The sequence below is a fragment of the Gymnoscopelus microlampas genome, assembly GCF_963454915.1.
Source record: "Gymnoscopelus microlampas genome assembly, chromosome: 1".
NCBI classification, from domain to species: domain Eukaryota; kingdom Metazoa; phylum Chordata; class Actinopteri; order Myctophiformes; family Myctophidae; genus Gymnoscopelus; species Gymnoscopelus microlampas.
Genome location: NC_139962.1, coordinates 4,922,351 through 4,942,433, shown reverse-complemented (window position 1 = coordinate 4,942,433; position 20,083 = coordinate 4,922,351). Strand labels below are relative to the sequence as shown.

The 20,083-nt window shown below is 42.8% G+C and overlaps 1 protein-coding gene across 1 annotated transcript; it reads left to right on the top strand.

Annotated features, from left to right (window-relative positions):
- The first annotated feature begins 265 nt into the window (after positions 1 to 265).
- LOC311046751 (carbohydrate sulfotransferase 1-like) lies at positions 266 to 20,010 on the top strand. The gene is made up of 4 exons (XM_084059279.1): positions 266 to 300; positions 14,418 to 14,781; positions 18,176 to 18,522; positions 19,030 to 20,010. Exons 2-4 carry the CDS (start codon positions 14,464 to 14,466, stop codon positions 19,664 to 19,666), a joined length of 1,302 nt encoding a protein of 433 aa, XP_083915405.1. The 5' UTR covers positions 266 to 300; positions 14,418 to 14,463; the 3' UTR covers positions 19,667 to 20,010.
- The last annotated feature ends 73 nt before the right edge of the window (positions 20,011 to 20,083 follow it).

Below are 20,083 nucleotides of genomic sequence, written 5' to 3'. Positions count from 1 at the left end.
CTGGATCTACTGGATCTCCTCCCTCACTCTTTATATCATCATCATCATCATCATCATCATCATCATCATCCACTGGAGGATTGTCTTCTATACATTCTATATGGACCAGGTTTATAGCTTTATGATCGTTTCACCACCAGAAGAGGAGCTGAGAAATAAAGCGTTACGCATGGAACCCCGTTCCACTGAGGACCGCTGGGCTGTGGATATAATGTATCTATAATGTATCAGTGCGTTGATACGGTGACAACATTATGATACACAGTGGCATCATGAGAAGAACACCACAACTATAAGAAGGTAATGATGATGGTGTGGAGGTTTAGAACAGGTGTTGTGTTGTTACTCTGTTATTATATATAGGGCTTAAGTTATGCACTGCATGATGCATGGGTTATTGTTACTGTGATCTGAATGATGATGAAGACTTGCAGCTCTACATATTGGCTATTAGATGGATGTTATATGTATAGATATAGATATAGATAGATGTATATCATTAGATATATAGATAGATGGATGGTTCACTGTGTTGCTCAATGTCTGCATCGTGGGAAATGTGTCAGAAGAAGCGTTGAAGCTGCAGTATCTAGGCTTCATTCTGCATAATTCACCTTTATATTATAGGGTCCTTATTAATAAGGCACATTATGCAAGTCTCACTTGCCAACATATACAGCAATAAAGTCAGCATTCTGTTAAAGGGAGGAAAGGCTTATTTTCTTTCCAAACTGACGAGCAGCATTACATTTAGACTCATCAGACATGTGGTTTAAGATAGAGGAAAAAAATAATACATTCTCAGTTTTGACGAGTAAAGGCTAAGTGTGTTTTTGATGATTCTAATTATTATTATTATGTTTTTTAAATAGCACTGATCTGCATGATTTAATATGAACTTGAGGGAGACATTATAACCCTGACGCATCATTCTGTCCCTTTTGAGGGTTTTTATAGAATCACAGTCTATAACCCTTAATAGATGATGAGCTCATTTTATATGTAGGTGATGTGTTCTGTAGTTTTTAGAGCTTTAAGATCTGTTCTCGTCGGCAAGCGTCACAAATCGTGCGTCGCGGAGTCGGAATGAATAACAATAACCCGTTATAATGTTATTAAAGGCTATTTAAAGAGCAGGGTTTAATGCTGAGAATAAGCACTTCAATCCAAAATATATATATAGGGCTGCATTCATTCACATAGGATCAGGTTGAGGGTGGTAATTATAATACTAATACTAATAATACTAATAATAACAATAATAAGCTAATAATAATCATACTCATAATAATGAGGATATGTATTTTCTTGCAGCAATATTCCCTCAAAATTGTCATCAAAGATATTTAAATGATTCCATATCAAATAGGCTATAGACCAATGTTGCTAGGGACCACCCTGGTATCCCCCTGTGGTCCCTAAAAAAATTGGTTAATTTGGCTTCACAATCATTTTAACTGTATACTTTAACCATAGGCTATTGTATACTTTGGCTATTGAAAAATAGCAGATCTACAAGCTCATAGGCAGTACCGAGTGCCGCGCTATGAGCTTGTAGATCTGCTATTTTTGAAAAAGTGTGTAAATCTTTGAATATAATAAATTTTTAAAACGATCAATTGTAACTCAAATCTTTGCTTCTGGGGGGTCCCTGGAACAAAATATTTTGAGATGGGGGTCCGCGGCCAAATACATATCATTTTGGGGTCCTTGACATGAAAACATTTGAGAACCGCTGCTATAGACGACACTCTTCAATCCCAAAGGATGTAGATGTAAAAATGAAATGGTTGATTGATAGACCGGGGACAAAAGTAACAGGGGGCAAAAGTAACACACTCAATAATTCTAATAAGCTAGAGGGGTGAGACTTCTTGTGCACATGCTCAGTAGGGTCCTCTCTCTGCCTATGGAAGGATAGAATGATCATTTCATCTCAGTTGAAGTTTTCAACAAAAAACTGATTTTGAGGTGTAAACTTAAATGTTTGAGTGTACTGTATTTTCCTTCTGCTGTCTAAAGATAAGATGTCAGCTGATTTAAACTTGGATGAATTGTATCTCTATGTTATTGGTCACAAATTAACATCAGCAGCCTATGCTAGTATAGGTGTTTCTAGCTAGAATATAGGATTTTATCATGGTTGCCCCATCGGGGGCAATTGTAACACAGTGACCGGGGTCAATTGTAACAATGTGTTTTCAATGCAAGCAGATTTTTTGTCTAGGATTACATACTTTGATGTTAGTAAATGAACATATTTCACTAAATGTCACTACATTTCGAAGTAAAACTACATTTAAATGAAAAATAGACATACATTTGAAAAAACTAAATTGAAAAATAAAATAATTTGAATACAAATACAAAATAATTGTAATTATGTATATAAAACATTTGTAAGTAAAAATGTTAAATTATAAAAATACATATTATGTAGTGATGTGCTTTCATTTGAGATAAAGGGTGTTAATATGACAGTGTTTTTACAGTGTTACAATTGCCCCCAACCACTGGGGGCAAAAGCATTGCACCACTGTGACTCATTGCATTCAAATTAATATTTTAGCCATGTCCTTATTAGTGAAAACTTAAACATGTTATTATTAATTAGGGCATATACATATGTTTCTTATAACAAAAGATGACTAGGATATTTCAAGTACTCTGTGAATTATGAAGGCAAATACAAAAAGTGTTACTTTTGTCCCCGGTCTCCCCTACTTTATTAACAGTTTGAAAACAGTATATAGGCTAGTATATAGTGTTGTATATTTCATGTACATAACATACAAATCTAAGCCATATGTTAGATTAATTCACTTCACAAGTACAGACAGGAGAGTTGATTCATAGTGGTGACTGTTGGCCCTAGCCTGGGTGGGGGGTACAATTAGCATTCTCTTTGTTTTACCTGGATGGCACAGGGAACAACAAAGCCACAAGACACTGTCTCCATGCCTTCCTTCCGGGCCCAACCGAATTGTAGATTAGCAAGTTGGTCAATGAGTGATGCAATCACCTCTCCAGATAGAGACATTAACATTTCAAGGCTGACCCAGCCACACATGTACCCCCTCTTTTTCTAAATGTACTATACTAGAAGTTCGGGCCGTTACGCGGCCCGAACATCTAGCATGACGCGTCGTCCACTTCGCATCGCAGATCCACCTTACAGCCACCTCACGGTGTGTGAGAGAGTATTGTGTGAAAGTAGGGCAAAGTCGCTTATTATTTTCAGACATGGCAACGCTGTGGTGAAAAATAAGGCAAATGCGCGTATAATCAGAGGACATGGCAACGCTGAGTGTCCTGTGCTCCCCTCTTTTTCCGCGGACCCCTTGGAGTCTTTGGACACCCGCGAAACATCGTGGAGCCCTTCGGACCCCCGCGAAAAATAGCGGAGCCCTTGGGGGTCTCGCGAGACCCTTGGTGGTTCCCTGGAGACCTACAGACACGCGAAGGGAAGTGGAAAACTGTAAAGCCACAGCCACGCATGCAAGAGGTTGCACATGAACTCTTCAGCCGCACTGAGGCGCTCCAACACAAACACTGTGACGCTCCCCTAAATCCACTCCAGGGTTTGAAAATACCCACTTCACAAAGGGGTGAAGTGCATCACCATTCCAATGACCAAAACTCCACTTCGGGATTTCGCAAAGACCCACAAAAGCGTGTGTGTGTGTGTGTGTGTGTGTGTGTGTGTGTGTGTGTGTGTGTGTGTGTGTGTGTGTGTGTGTGTGTGTGTGTGTGTGTGTGTGTGTGTGAATGGAGCACAGCGTTGGCTTGCGGTGTTTTGGTTTCGCTCGGCGGTGGTCGGTGCTGACGTTAAGGAACAACATGGTCGACCCGTAATGTTGTGAGTTTGTGCTGGCCGCAATTCCTTATGCTCCGAGGAGGCAAATGTGTGGTGAGCAATGAAAAGTAGCCCACGCCACCCGTAAATTAATTGCGCGCGTTGTGGCTTGTGTTGTTAGTGACATGTGGTATGTTGTTGTTGTGTTTAGCGCGAAACAATGAGATGGGAAAATGATAGCCTTTCATCTTCCCAATGTAATATAGGATAGATGGACTAAAATGTAACTGTGTATGTGTGTCACTCAGAGGAGCCGACGGTGGGAGCTGAGGCTCCATAGATCTTTGTTTGTAGGCTACTCTGTTGTTATCAAATAAATCGGATCATGCAAGTAACCTGACTGACTGGAGTGACGCCTCAATCCATTCTTCAACCATTCATACGCACCTCGGGAACATTTTACCAAGTACAATATGACGTTGTTGGCAAACAGTAGTAAAGTCCAAAACATTTTTTTTTTTTACCAAAACATAAGTCAGTGGTTCAGATACCACAACATGGCGTTGAGTCGACAGTCGCGTTGGTTTGGAAATTTGGGGACGACAATCGCCAGGAATGCTGAGCCAGGCGTCGGAAGAACATGCTCGGGCGGGGAAGTCTGATTTTTTGCCTTGCGGTGGGTGGAAGGACCATGTTATATTCCTGTGACGCGGGGGGACCACCGCGAAGGCGCATTGTGGACATCGGCACGACAACTTTTCCACGATCTACAAGAAGGGGACCTCATGACCAGAATTAAGATGGCTACACGACACATCTTCTCACGATCGCCATTAGAGCGCTCTGCTGTGAAGACGGCAGAACGTAGGACTTGCGATGTTGAAGTTCTTCGTGGAGGGGAATGTTGTGAGAACAGCAGCTATCTGTTGGCTGGAGGCCTGGAACAACACTCAGCAGCGGGGCTGAGGTGAGGAAATGACATTGAGGGAGACTACAGAGAAGCGACATTATCGGACAGGACTGAAGAATGCAGGACAAATGTATTTTTTGTGATAGTGGTGATATAAACTACGGAGCGATTGGTTGCCGTGAGTTACAGTGTTATGTGAGGATGTTTTTTCACTTTCTGGTCTCTGGGGTTAAATGTGGATTTTTTTTTTCTTTTTCTGTTGAGTACTAGAGAGGGCGACTCCCTTGAGAGTACATGGTTGAGGGCGAATCCCTTGAGTTATGTTGTATGTTTCACGTTTTCCCTGGAGTTTAAATGACTAACAGAGGGATCCTGCACGCTGATTGGAATTAGGTAATACCTAATCGTATTAACTGCCCCAAGGCTAAGGCACAAAAGTACAGAGTGTACAAAGGTGTTAGGGTTGGAGCATATTGATATAATTGTAACATTTTAACACTTCTTGAAACTTTCCAAAATTGACTGACTTAGGAGCTAAAAGGCTGGGAGCAAAAAAAAGCTTATTTTACTCGGTTTTGGGACCTTTCATAGGAGTGTTTGACCGAAGTTTGACATAATTTACACATCCTAGGTTTGTCTACCTGCTTCGCGCTTTTCCACCGCCATTCTGAATCCCCATAGACGTATTTAATATCGCGTCAAATAAGAACTGTGTTCCAAAAATAAACAAATGACCCGGAGGTTTTACTCTTATGGATATGAAGCATCAACTGACGGTGAGAAAAAGCTACTGTTACTTCCGCCGAATTAGTTACATTTTCGCCAGAAACAGACTGTATCAAATATAAGTGACTGACTATCATAAACGATACAGAGCCTCCTCCCTGACAATATCGCCGAGACAGTTTGTTTATAATTGGACCACAATTCTTATACGAGACGATTCTATGAGGACCCAATGTTATTCTCCATAGAGAAATTACTTTACGAACCTGGGGATGAACAAGTGACGTCAGGACTTCTGTACTCTATACTGTTTATTGTCTCTGGGGTTAAATGTGGATTTTTTATATTTTCGTTGAGTACTAGAGAGGGCGACTCCCTTGAGAGTACATGGTTGAGGGCGAATCCCTTGAGTTACGTTGTATGTTTCACGTATTCCTCAGAGTTTAAATGACTAACAGAGGGATCCTGCACGCTGATTGGAATTAGGTAATACCTAATCGTATTAACTGCCCCAAGGCTAAGGCACAAAAGTACAGAGTGTACAAAGGTGTTAGGGTTGGAGCATGTTGATATAATTGTAACATTTTAACACCTCTTGAAATTTTCCAAAATTGACTGACTTAGGAGCTAAAAGGCTGGGAGCCAAAAAAATGCTTATTTTACTCGGTTTTGGGACCTTTCATAGGAGTGTTTGACCGAAGTTTGACGTAATTTACACATCCCAGGTTTGTCTACCTGGTTCGCGCTTTTCCACCGCCATTCTGAATCCCCATAGACGTATTTAATATCGCGTCAAATAAGAACTGTGTTCCAAAAATAAACAAATGACCCGGCGGTTTGACTCCTATGGATATGAAGCATCAACTGACGGTGAGAAAACGCTACTGTTACTTCCGCCGAATTAGTTACATTTTCGCCAGAAACAGACTGTATCAAATATAAGTGACTGACTATCATAAACGATACAGAGCTTCTCTGACAATATCGCCGAGACTGTTTGTTTATTTTTGGACCACAATTCTTATACGAGACGATTCTATGATGACCCAATGTTATTCTCCATAGAGAAATTACTTTACGAACCTGGGGATGAACGAGTGACGTCAGGACTTCTGTACTCTATACTGATTATTGTCTCTGGGGTTAAATATGGATTTTTTAAATTTTCGTTGAGTACTAGAGAGGGCGACTCCCTTGAGAGTACATGGTTGAGGGCGAATCCCTTGAGTTATGTTGCATGTTTCACGTTTTCCCTGGAGTTTAAATGACTAACAGAGGGATCCTGCACGCTGATTGGAATAATAGGTAATACCTAATCGTATTAACTGCCCCGAGGCTAAGGCAAAAAAGTACAGAGTGTACAAAGGTGTTAGGGTTGGAGCATGTTGATATAATTGTAACATTTTAACACCTCTTGAAATGTTCCAACATTTACTGACTTGGCCAAAAGGATTGGATATAAAGGTTTTGTTGCTATTTGTAGCAACTGTAGAAATATTAGACCTTAACTGTGAAATGTTCAATCATGTTCTAATCATACTTTACATTACACTTAAAGGGATATGTCACTTTCAAACATGTTTGGGGTGATTTCAGGCTTTTCTGTGTTTCACCCCAGACAGTGTTTAAATTGCTTGATTCAGTATTTAGATATTTCATATTAATTTTATCAGACACGTCCCCTTCCCATACAAACCCATTGTAACTTCAAACTCCTTGGTTTTGGTGACTGATATTGTTCTTCTAATACGTGAGGGGTCGTTATGATTTTTATGATTTTTTCATTTTTATTTTGTATTGATTTTTTTTTTCAAGTTTTCCCCAAAATTACAAAAAAGAAATGAAAAAAAGTCACAAAAACATAGGATGGGTGTTTTCAATGAATCCAAGTTTGAAGTTACAATGTGTTTATAAGGAAGGGGGCGTGTCTGATCAAATTAATATCAAACATCTAAATACTGAATCAAGCAACTTAAAAACTGTCTGAGTTGAAACACAAAATCCTGAGTAGACAATAAAACGGTCCCAAACATGTGGAAAGTGAAATATCCCTTTAGGACTGTTTTCCGTTTTAACATTTTGGACCAAATAGCCAATTTTACATGGAGGTGCCCACTCTTCCTTAGTGCCCACTCTTCCTGTTTCTTATAAAGGTGTCTGATGTTAATCTTCTCTCTTGTTACATATGCCCTGACGTCGTGCAGATCTACAACCTCACAATGCGTCGTCCACCGCGCCATTGTTGTGAGCTTGCAGATCGGCTATTTTTGGCACGCAACACCGTCGTACGACCATGAAGTACTCATCTGGTTTTACTTGTGCTCACTGCTCACCAGTGGTGGACAAAGTACTGCAATTATTTATGTAAATAAAAGTATCAATAGGCCTACTGCACTGTAGAAATACTCTGTTACAAGTAAAAGTCCGGTATTCAAATTTTACTCGAGTAAAAGTACCAAAGTATTGGTATCAAAATATACTTAAAGTACCAAAAGTAAAAGTACTCATTATGCAGAATGTCCCATTTCATGTATACAAATATTCTGAAAATAGCAGATACAAGCAACGTGTTGTGAGCTTGTAGATCGGCTATTTTCAAATTGCCAGCCACCGGACCCCCGTCTGAAAATAATTGATGGATGCAGGGACCCCCCATAATAGAAGATCTGTGTTGAAAAAATAATAAAACGTCTAAAATGATTGAAAGTTTGTCACGTTCACGTGTCAACGCTACACACTGTGAGCATGATGTATGTAGCAGTTAGTGGTTCAGATCAAAAGCCTAATATCTCCGCTGGCCAAAGGAGAATTCCCCTTTAGGCTATAGTGTTATGATGCTGGCTTTCTACCAGGGCTGTGACAATTACACATTTAAGTTGACGATTAATTGTCACTCAAATAATAGCCTCTATTCACAGCAGCCATATTATGAAGACATTCACAGGTGTTATCAATGATACTAATGAAGGCTCTGTTCCATTCTGGTCAAACAGAGTCAGGGTGCTGATGTTGTTGCATGTTGGCTCACTGGAAACACTCTGCTACACCAGTGGGTCTACAGTTGGGGCCCAGGGACCTTCAGGGACACGCACTGACCTTTTGCACCTTAATCCCATGTATAACGCACTGACTTTTGTCTTTTTTTATTGTGCTCTTTTCTTCTCTAAGCACCTTAACGTCCATAAGTATATCATGCACAGTATACATAGTACATTGCTGCTATGCTCAGGCACCTTAGTTTGTTTCTTATCTCAGGTACTCTTGTAAATATGTAGATAACTTGTTTGGCCTTTCTGCTGTTCTCTTGTCTGATCTCCTTCCCACTTACCCCCCACCCCTCTTCTTCTTCTCCCTCCCCCCCTCTTCTTTCTATGGAAATTAACGTTGCGATGGGAATGATGTAAAAAAAAAAACGAATTTCACCCACTTTTTACCTTGTAAACCTGTGATGTGACAATAAAACTGATTCTGATTCATGGGGTTCCAAATGGCCCCTTACAGGTGTGTACGGGTCCATTTGGTTCCATTTGTACACTCTCAGAGTTATGGGAGTCGTGGAAACCACTGTGCTACACTAAATGGAACAGAGCCTTCATTAGTATCATTGGTAACACCTGTTAAGGAAGTGAAAATATGGCTGCTGTGCATAGAGCCTATTGCGATTAACAATTTAATTAGTGTATTCTGCGTTGAATATTGGCACTTATGAAGAAAAAATACATTTCTGTTTGCCTCGCAATCAAAAAAATGCACTGGGCAGATATGACAAATAACTGAAATATACAGATATATTTATAATGTAAATGATATCATAATAACGTTATACAAGCCCACAACGCCTCACGCTGCGAGGCATTGTGGGCTTGTAGATCGGCTATTTTTGGCAAAGAGGTATAGGTGTAGAGGGAAAAAAGAGCAGACCAAGTAAACAAAAAAAAGTATAATTTACTTGAGCACCTGCCCCTCAAAATGTCTGTGCACGCCACTGGCCACAATGACACTGTTTGCATATACATCCAGCTGTTGCATAAACTTAAAGGAGATTTCCAGACTATGTTTTTCTTACCTTTTATATGATATTATTTTGTCCTATAGGACGAGTGGCACAGTAGAAAAAAAAACATAACTCCATCCCGAGTCCACCACAGCTAAAAACCAGCTAGATCACGTATTTTTATCGCGATTTTATACATATTGTTTTGTTCATATGTGATGTTTATTTTGACATAACACTGTCCACAGTGTTTTTTGTCCCAAATGGGCCGCTGTAGTTGTATACAAGCTGACGCTGGGTGAAATCTCGTTTTGTCAGTCTTCCGGAGGGGAGCATCTTAAATAAACACTGTGGACAGTTTTATGTCAACATGAACGTCAGATATGAACCAAAAAATATATAACATCACGATACAAATATGCGATCTAGCGCATGGACCATGCGCTCGGTTTTTTTTTTAGGTGTGGTGGACTCGGGATGGAGTTATGATTTTCTTCAACTGTACCACTCATCCTAGGACATAATAATATCATATAAAAGATAAGAAAAACGTAGTCTGGAATTTTCCTTTAAACATTACATTTCTTAGAAGTGCTTTAAAAGTCCTCACTCCCGCAGTGACAAACATCTGACTAGCACCGCCTCCTCTGGGTTTTTTTTAAGGAGTATTCTCATTGCATCATTATATGCAACTTGCAACCTTTGGATAGGCTACTAGATCTTTTTATAACGTGAACACAGGTGAGCAGCATAGAGCGGGGTGCAATATGCCTTAAACAATGACACTTTCACTTTAGTAGCTTAAGAGCAATAATGTTTGCTTAAGCATACGTTCAACTGTAGATGTCCTCATCATCATCAGTCATGTGATCAGTAACAAAGTGACCGAGGTATTTCATTTTATTCCAGACCTCAAGACTATTGTCTGATCATTTGAATACAGGAAAGTTGAGGCGTTTGTCCCATAGAGTTAAACATAATAGAGAGGGCACCGGATATGAAAGGACAGGACAGGACAGGACAGGACAGGACAGGCTGCAGAAAGATGAAGACATTTTGACACTGAATAGAATGACAGTGTGACAGTTTACTGTTGTTGTTACAGTGTAACTATGCTGACACATTGTCATGGACCAGATGACAGGGAATGTCTTTGTGCTGATATGTGACCAAACACAATTAATAATACATGTGTCCCTGTTACAGTTGTTGTTGGGGTATTGGCCAAGTACGTTTGGGGCGGCAGTGGCTCAGGGGTAGAGTGGCTGGGTAGAGTGAACTGGAAAACCGCAAGGTTCCCAGTTCGATCCCGGGCTGGGGCGCTCCCCTAGAGTTAGTGTCGAAGTGTCCTTGAGCAAGACGCTGAACGCCTAATTGCTCCCGATGAGCAGGTTGGTGCCTTGCATGGTTTCCTCCGCCATCGGTGTATGAATGTGTGTGTGAATGGGTTAATGGCACAATCAATGTAAAGCGCTTCGGATAGAAGCGCTATATAAATGCACCATTTACCATTTACGTTTGTGCATTCAGTACCTGGGATATATTCTCTCTCTCTCTCTCTCTCTCTCTCTCTCTCTCTCTCTCTCTCTCTCTCTCTCTCTCTCAGTTCTTTTACCTCTACTCCACTACATCTCAGAGGCAAACATTGTACTTTTACCCCACTACAATTATTTGAAAACTTTAGTTACTAGTGACTTTGTAGATTTTGATTATTATTACAAGACATACATTAACCACTTCAGCCTTATATACATGTCGGCCATTTGAAAATAGCCGATCTACAAGCTCACAATTCGTTGCGATGCGACACATTGTGAGCTTGTAGATCTGTTATTTTCAAACAATTATTTTAACCATTTTGAACTTGTGAAATAGGGCATTATTCTGAACAATGAGTACTTTTAATATTGGTACTTTAAGTACATTTAGATTTTTCAGCCAAGATATTTGGTGTAGCAAACCTAGGGCGCTATCTTCCCGCAAAAGATGCGGCATAATGCTTTGTGCGTGGGCCGTGACCACGGGCGTGTCGCTATCGTGCGCCACCAGCCTTACGTGTTACGTTAATCAAACCAATCAGCATGCCAGGCGCCATTGCCTTTAAGAGCAGGATTATCCCCAAACACTCACCCTCTCTGCCCACGGAAGAGAGGCAGTCTGACATTTACATTCCAAGCTGTAGCATTTGATTGCATATATATATATATTTATATATATAAAACAGACGATCTACAAACTCACAACACGTCTTCATAGAAAGACTTCATAGAAAAACAAGTCCAAAGTCGCTAAAGTCGCATAATACGTGGCTGTCCCCGGCCGATGTTTCCTTTTTGCTTGATACCGTTTGATGGAGAGACAATACAATCATGACTGATACACCTAATGAAAATAGACAGTTCACAGATTATAGAGAACTTTAAATTATAACAATCAGTTTAGAATTGACTGAGCACGGATTAGTTAAACTGCCGGTGTCCTTACGACCTAACATACTCTGATGTATATATATATATATATATATATATATATATATATATATATATATATATATATATATATATATATATATATATATATATATATATATATATATATATATAGTCGCCACATGACTATAGGCCAATAAACAGTTTTGGGCTTGTTTTCATAGACCTAGCTGCGTATTTCTCTCGCAAGATCTGGCAACACTGCTCTCTTCTGTAACTTTCACTTTCACATAATGCTGCGCAAACAGATCTGATCTACAAGCATACAACGCGTCACACAACGACTGTTTTTGCTTGGAGATCAGATATGTTGGGCAGCAGTAGCAGGATTGAGCAATTGTGTGAAACATACAGATGTGTCCACTTGTTGCGCTGAGATAGAAGGGGGTGATGCTTAGGCAACTGAGAATGTGGATATTATTATTATTATAACAATATTGGTTTGTCAAGATATATCAATGTGTTTTGGACATGAGAAAGTCATACAATAAGACAGAGGCTACAGTGGCTATGATGGCCATGCCTGCATCTCTCCTTTCAATGTGAGGTTTCTTTCTCTTTGGTCTCACCGCTTAATGGAGACAACCTGGCAACTCGGTGTTGCCAGGGAGAGAAACAAGCAACCAACGTTAGCTCGTTCTGCATTAGCATTAGCTCGTCGGGAACTTTCAGCGCCTCTTAGGGTCTCATGAGACTCCACAATGAGTACTAGGAGAAAAAAAACAGACTTTGCATTTGTTAAAATAGGCAAATTACTGCTTTCCACGGGCTCCCATTATGCCAACGGAGGGGGTCGACAGAACGGCCAAGAGGGGATTCTATGGATGAACTCAATGGGCTTTTCTATCGTGGTGAGTGATTTGCGACACATCAAAGAAAACACTTAAAATGCCCGGATATCTCCTTTAATGCACGGACAATAGCACTGCGTCTTGCGCTGATCTTAAAGGGAATGGCAGCGGGTACTCTGATTGGATTGATTAAAGTAACGCTCAAACACACCCATGACTAATTCAGGGCGGTTTTACCGCTTAGCACCTTGGTGCAGTGTGCACATTACCGCACCCATAATAGCAAGATGGCATTGGTCACGCCTCCACGTCTTAAATTAAGGAATGAGACCTGGCAGTAACTAAGACATCCTTAATAGAGCCCCTAGGCTCTAATGTAGCCTGACATTGCATCGCAGGTTCGAGTCCCGTTCCCGACGATCTTTACTGCATGTCTCTCCCCATCTCCCCGTTTCCTGTCCATCTCCACTGTACACTGTCAATTAAAGGCAGAAAAGCCCAAATATCTTAACAAATATACACAAATTGTTATGGTCTGTGAACAGGTAACCACTATTCAACTTGAGGGCTCCAGTTAAACTACTGACATTTTCAAAACGATAGGATTACTGCACCCCGTGCAGCAGTGACATGACTAAATTACATGGTTTTCACATGAACACGTTTTGGTTGCACCACTGGAGCCAGTGTGTAAAACCCCATTCATGCACTGACTCCTGTGGAGGTCAGAACAGCAATGATCACCTGGGTATTAAAACAAACGTGCGTCGCACTTGGTACATGCAAAGAGCAAGTTCTGTCAGGGAAATCAGTGCAGTTGTTGCTGGCCGACCATGCTTCTATTCTCAACCAATCACATACTCACTTCATAACAGAGCATCGCATTTAAATGGGGAAGTTGCATTGCTCATTCCCTGCTTGTTGTTTTCCGCTGCCTACTGCTGTCTGTGCTGCTTTAAACTTTACTGCTCACCCTCCACCACCCCAGCCGCCACCTGTCGTTTTAGATCTACTTCTACGTACTGAGGGCTTCAGAGTCCCTGTTGGTAAGAAGATGTAATGTGCGTTCTCAGAGTACCTAAAAGCAGATCCAATTCATCGCCAAACCAAAATAAATATATTGCTCATTGAATATTCAATAAAACATATTTTATCCGTTCATGAGTTGTCCTGACTGAACCCATTCCTGCGATGCACTGTGACCTTGTAGATTAGCTCAGTGGTTTTCAACCCTTTTCATGTCAAGGACCCCCAAATTGACACTTATTAGCCTGCGGACCACCCATTTGAAAAGATACACCAGGGACCGCCATAAGAGACGTTTTTTTTTGTTCTAGCAGTGATTCTCAACCATTTTAATTTCAAGAACCCCCACTGTTAATTTAACTCAGAAAGTGTACAAATGGAACCAAATGGACCCGTTAGGGTCCATTTGGTTCCATTTGTACTCTCTCTGAGTTACAGGCACATAAGACCCTTATGATAAGGGTCCATCTGGTTCCTAAATATCTATCATTTAGCCGGGGACCCCCTGGAACCCCCTCAAGGACCACTGGTGGTCCCCGGACCACTGGTTGAGAACCCCTGGATTAGCTATATTCTGGAACTCACTATTTCAGAAAACATTTGTTCCATTTACTAAAAAGTAGCGTTTTTAGACATGTTTCCAAACCGACAGTGACAGTATATGTTTTTTACTTTACTTTCCCAGGGAGAAGCTGGCATGGCCCACTGTGTCTAGATGAAGTGCTTCAGCCATGCAATGCTCCTGGAAGGCGGTCATCCTGCTGGCCTTGGTCTCCATCGCCATCCAGTACACGGCCATTCGGACGCTGACCTCCAAGCCCTTCCAGCTGTGTCCGCTGCCCAGCAGCACGCACAACAACTGCGGCCTGGGCGCCCAGGAGACCGAGCCGCCCTTCGAGCGGAGCGGCGTCGGTGGTGGCGGCGGCGGCTGTGAGGACTACCCGTATGTCTCCTTCAATGCCACGGCCAGGAAGACCCACATCCTGGTCCTGGCCACCACCCGCAGCGGCTCCTCCTTCGTGGGCCAGCTGCTCAACCAGCACCAGGAGGTATGGAGTAATAGACCAAAGGAAACACGCTTCGGCTTTATTGTGACGCTATCCTTTAGGGGGCGTGTCCACAGAGAACGCCTTTTGAGTTGGCAGCCAACACACTCTCACTCCCAAAAATTCTCAACTCAACTCAACCTTTATTTTTAAAGCACATTTACAATGACCAGTGGTCAACCAAAGTGCTGTACAAGTCAGATTAAAAACAAGAAAACAGAAAAACAAATAACACAATTTAACAACAAAGATAACAAAAAAGAATAAAGACAGCATTTCACAAATAGGCCAAGACGTAAGCCAAACGTAAGGGCCAGGGTTACGCAATCAAACAGAGTTAAAAGCCAAGGAGAAGAAATTAGATTTAAGTGAGGATTTGAAGACCGCTAAGAAGCGAGCGGACTTGACATGTAACGGCAAACTGTTCCAGAGGCTGGGGCCGGCTACAGCAAAGGCTCAGTCACCTCTGGACCCGTAGTTAGTTGTAGGCTCAATCAGGAGCAACTGGTCAGCCGACCTCAGGGCCCTGGCTGGGGTGTATGGCTCTATAAGATCAGACAGATACTGGGGGGCCAGCCCATTTTGGGCTTTAAAAACAAACCATAAAATCTTTAAAATAAATTCAAAATTTGACGGGTAGCCAGTGAAGTGAGGCGAGGAACGGAGTGATATGATAGCGCTTCCTTTTGCCAGTAAAGAGGTGAGCGGCAGCGTTATGTTCGAGCTGCAGTCTCAGGGCCGACTGGTCGAACTTTGACAATGCCTCAAACTGAGCGAGGGTGGCAACTGGCATGGATGGGATGGGTACAAGGGGAGTAGGTGAGTGGGCAGATCAAAGAGCAGTTATTTTGTCTGTGAAAAAACTAAGGACATTGTCGCAGAGAGTAGGTGAAGGCACAACCGGGGATGTATCACAGGGCTGTTGTATGGCTGTTATTAGATACTAGGTTAGAAATGTAATCTGTTTATGCAGTTTTGACAGCTCTCTGATACTCCCGGAAGCAGCCGTGGATAATCTCTAATGAGACATGAAGTCTCATGAATGTCTTTTTGCAGCTTCCTCAGCGCGCCTGCCAGCGCATCTGAGGTCACAAGTGGAGTTGTTAAGTCATATGGCTCGGAAAGTGCTTTCATTTTTAAGCCTAAAAGGTGCGACGGAGTCCAGTGTGCTAGTGCAAGCGTCATCAAAAGGAGTTCCTCGGCATTCAAAGTGTAATTCATTCTGTCAAGGGCACATCTTGCGGAATTGAGGGAAAACTGAGAGGCAGTAGCAGAGGTGATAATGTGCCGACGGCGGGCAGGGGCATCCGATTGAACTATTTAACAGGGGATTAAGGCAGTGAATAAAATAGGGAAGATGCAAAATGACGTGCAAATGTCCGTAACAGTGACACCATGGGATATAAAAAAAGATCCAGGGTGTGTCCCCTGTCATGGGTCGGGCCGGTAACTGATTGAGTTAAGTTAAGAGAGTGGATAAGATTTAAGTTAAAGTTTATAATTAAAGGTCTGGATTCACAGCAGACATGTACATTAAACTCTCCCAAAATCAGGATGTGATCGTATTAGACCATAACAATATCCTGAATACATTCTGCATGATATTTTGGAGGCCGATAAACCACTGCACAGAACACATGAGAGGAGGTTTATCTGAAATCAGGTTGGATCTGACGCTAGGCCTCCACCAGTGCTGGTGGTTTGAGGGGAACTGAAGAAGGAGCAGTCAGAGGGGAGGAGTTCTGAGAATGATGAAGAGTCACCTATCATGTCTCTGTCAGGAACATGAGGTCCAGTTTGTGGGAGGTGAAAAAGTCCTTAAGGATAAATGATTTATGAACTATGGACCTGACATTTTATAAAACCATACACAGTGTTACCTTAACAGTGGGAGAAGATGTGTTGCACGACTCAGTAGGCGAAGGTGGCGGTGTCCAACAACATGTCTAAGAAGGTGGTGGGGCACTGTTGGCAGCTAATGCTTTCTATTGCCAATTATTGTTGAAATAGGGGATATGTGGGTGTCATGGCATGTGTCGACAGACAGGTGATTTAAAAACGTATTATTGTTGATATTTGAAGCAGGAATGACATTTGGTCTGAGCCCGGTAGAATCAACTCTAACTAGAGTCCGCCAGCAGACTTGTGTTGGGAATGTTGGGAATGTTCTAATTCTTATGTTCTAATTCTTACAAAAAATAGAACATGTTACTGTGTCATAGTAACATGACACAATGTCTGTATAAGTGTCCTATCCGTCCTGTCTGTATAAGTGTCCTATCCGTCCTGTCTGTATAAGTGTCCTATCCGTCCTGTCTTTTCCTTGTGGTGTCAGCTGCTCGTGTTCGTTCTTTGTCATTTTCAGATGCGAGTGTTCTTCGTCTTTGTTTCTCAGCTTGGTCCTTCTCCTGTTGGCGTTGCGCCTTTGGTTCTTCATCGGTTTGCAGAAACTGATTAGCTTCTTCAGTTTGCATAATAAGAGTTAGTTGCACTGTGTCATTAACTGTGATCTCAGTTTGTACTGGAATGTACTGTTCTTGATTAATCCTGTCTAAGCTATTTATTACATATTGTGATGACACCAGTGTGTCTACATAATGTATTGCTCCGCCATTTCTCAGCCATTTCGTGATTATTCCTGTCTTACCTCACTTTGAAAGAGGCTAAGACTCTTTCAAAGTGACATTATGTATTTATAGGCCGTTATACGTCACTAGCCAATCAGATCACACTATTTCACCGTATTGTCACGTGAGGCTTGACCAATGTTAGCTTGGCCGAGGGGGGGGGGGGGGGGGGGGGGGGGAAAGTGAAAACAAAGTCTCCTGGCGGAGACAATAATTGACTGAGCGGAACTAATGCAGTGGGAACTGGGACCAGGGGGACATCATTTACCCATTCACCATTTTCCCAGAATACATTTAAGTTGTTAATGAAGCCAAAATGTATATTGTGACTTCTTGGGACAAATGTGAGCAAACGTCAACCCACTTCCAGTCATGCGGTGCCGTCCCGGGCTCTTCCACACATAGATGTAGAAACCTAGATACCTCATTGGCCTCTGCAGTTCATTAGAGCGACCTGTATCACAATACCTTGTATTGCTTCCGCCCTCCCTCTGGGAAGTTTCCGTGTGCGTCACAGAGGGGGACGTTCGGTAGGCCTCTGATCGGCCCACCGAACGTCCCCTTCTGTGACGAACGTGGAAACTTCGGGAGGGCGGAAGCTGGTGTGCGCCCGAGATACAGACACCTCAGAGCCGGAGGAGGCGTCTACCTTTATATGTCTATGCTTCCACACTCCAGGAATGCGGCAAAAGAACGTCAGACGAGCGAGTTGCCGTTGATTATATTGCTTTGGATTTTGTGTCAATGAAAGTATCTATTGTATTGTGTAGGTCTTCTACCTGTTCGAGCCTCTCTACCACGTCCAGACCACCCTGATCCCCCGCCTGTCCCACAGCCGTAACACGGCCGACCGCCGCGTGATGCTGGGCGCCAGCCGCGACCTGCTGCGGAGCCTGTACGACTGCGACCTCTACTTCCTGGAGAGCTACATCAAGCCGGTGCCGGCCAACCACACCACGGACAAGCTGTTCCGCCGCGGCGCCAGCCGGGCGCTGTGCCAGCAGCCCGTGTGCGACGCCTTCGGCCCCGCCGACGTCAACGTGGAGGAGGGCGACTGTGTCAAGAAGTGCGCGGCGCTCAACATGACCCTGGCGACCGAGGCGTGCCGCGACAAGAGGTGGATATTTGTTTTATTGATCTCTCTTCCCCACTTGCCCCCCTCCCCTCTACTTCTTCACTTATGGCAAGGGTCTTCAACAGGGGGTCCGGAACCCCTAGGTGGTCCTCAGAGATTCCACATCTTTGTGTGATAAGGACTTGCATCCTAATTCTGGGGGGAAACATTAGCCTGAAAATAGCAGATCTACAAGCTCACTACAGAGCTAATAGGTCGGCTATTTTCTGAGGTTTGATGTAGAGGGAAAAAAGAGCAGATCAAGTACCGAGCCACAGGTCAAGTTTACAAAGTATTGAAGGTTTAAGTGGTTAAATGTCTGAAAACACACATGGAACATGTATCCAATATGTAGTGGGGGGTCCCTGCTTCATCTCTCTCTCAGCTAAGGGGTCCTTTGCCTGAAAAACGTTGAAGACCCTTTGCACAAAAACAAATTTCACCCTCTTTTCTACACCTGTAAACCTGTGATGTGACAATAAAGTCTATTCTTCTGATTCTGATTCCTAGGCACGTGGTGATCAAGATCGTGCGGGTGCCGGAGATCGGGGACCTGCGCGCTCTGGTGGAGGACCCCCGGCTCAACCTCAAGGTCATCCAGCTGGTCAGGGACCCCCGCGGGATCCTCTCGTCGCGGATCGAGACCTTCAGGGACACGTACCGCCTGTGGCGCATCTGGCGGGCCACGGGTCGCCGACCCTACAACCTGGACCTCAGCCAGCTGACGATGGTCTGTGACGACTTCCTCAGCTCCGTGTCCACCGGCCTCGGCCACCCGCCCTGGCTCAAAGGGAAGTACATGCTGGTTCGCTACGAGGACCTGGCGCAAAACCCGCTCCTCAAGACCAGGGAGATCTACGACTACCTGGGGCTGCCCATGGACAAGAACGTGGAGGACTGGATACAGGCGAGCACCAGGGGCAGCAGCGAGCCGTCGGCCAAACACAAGTTCGGCACGGTGAGGGACTCGGCGGCCACGGCAGAGAGCTGGCGGTTGAAACTGTCGTACGACATGGTGGAGTACACACAGGTGGTGTGTCAGAAGGTGCTCCACCAGCTGGGGTACAAAACTGTGAGATCGGCGGAGGAACTGAAAAACATGTCCCTCTCGCTCGTCCAGGACAAAACTTTTGTACCTTTTTTGTAAACGAAGATAGTTCTGGGAAAAAGACTATTTTTGATATATTTATAAATGTTGCCTTATTTCCTTAGTTCAGTTATTGTTTCTGTATTTTTTTTTTTTTTGTTTGTTTCTTCAACTTTGCACTAAACTAAAGATCCTTGAATGCACCATATGGGAATAACGGATGATTCTCATTTTGTTCTAGAAATAGCACACTTTTAAGTACAAATGAGCTTAAAAAAAAAAAAAAAAGACAAAACATCTGATTGAAGGATTTTTTAAAACGTTTTCGTCTCCACAAATAGAGCCAAGACAAGGCACTGTCTCCGTCCATTTTGTGTACATTCATTCAAAGCTGTTGTTGGTCTGTTCAGGCAGACAGAGAATGAGTTTGTTTTTTTATAGAACCTGTGATTACAATGGACTGTAAAGCCCTACTGT

Excerpts from the sequence above, each read along its gene's own strand:
- LOC311046751 (XM_084059279.1), top strand. The coding sequence starts at position 14,464 with ATGCAATGCTCCTGGAAGGCGGTCATCCTGCTGGCCTTGGTCTCCATC. Across the intron at positions 14,782-18,175 it reads TGCTCAACCAGCACCAGGAG|GTCTTCTACCTGTTCGAGCC; the intron begins GTATGGAGTAAT and ends TGTATTGTGTAG. Across the intron at positions 18,523-19,029 it reads GAGGCGTGCCGCGACAAGAG|GCACGTGGTGATCAAGATCG; the intron begins GTGGATATTTGT and ends TCTGATTCCTAG.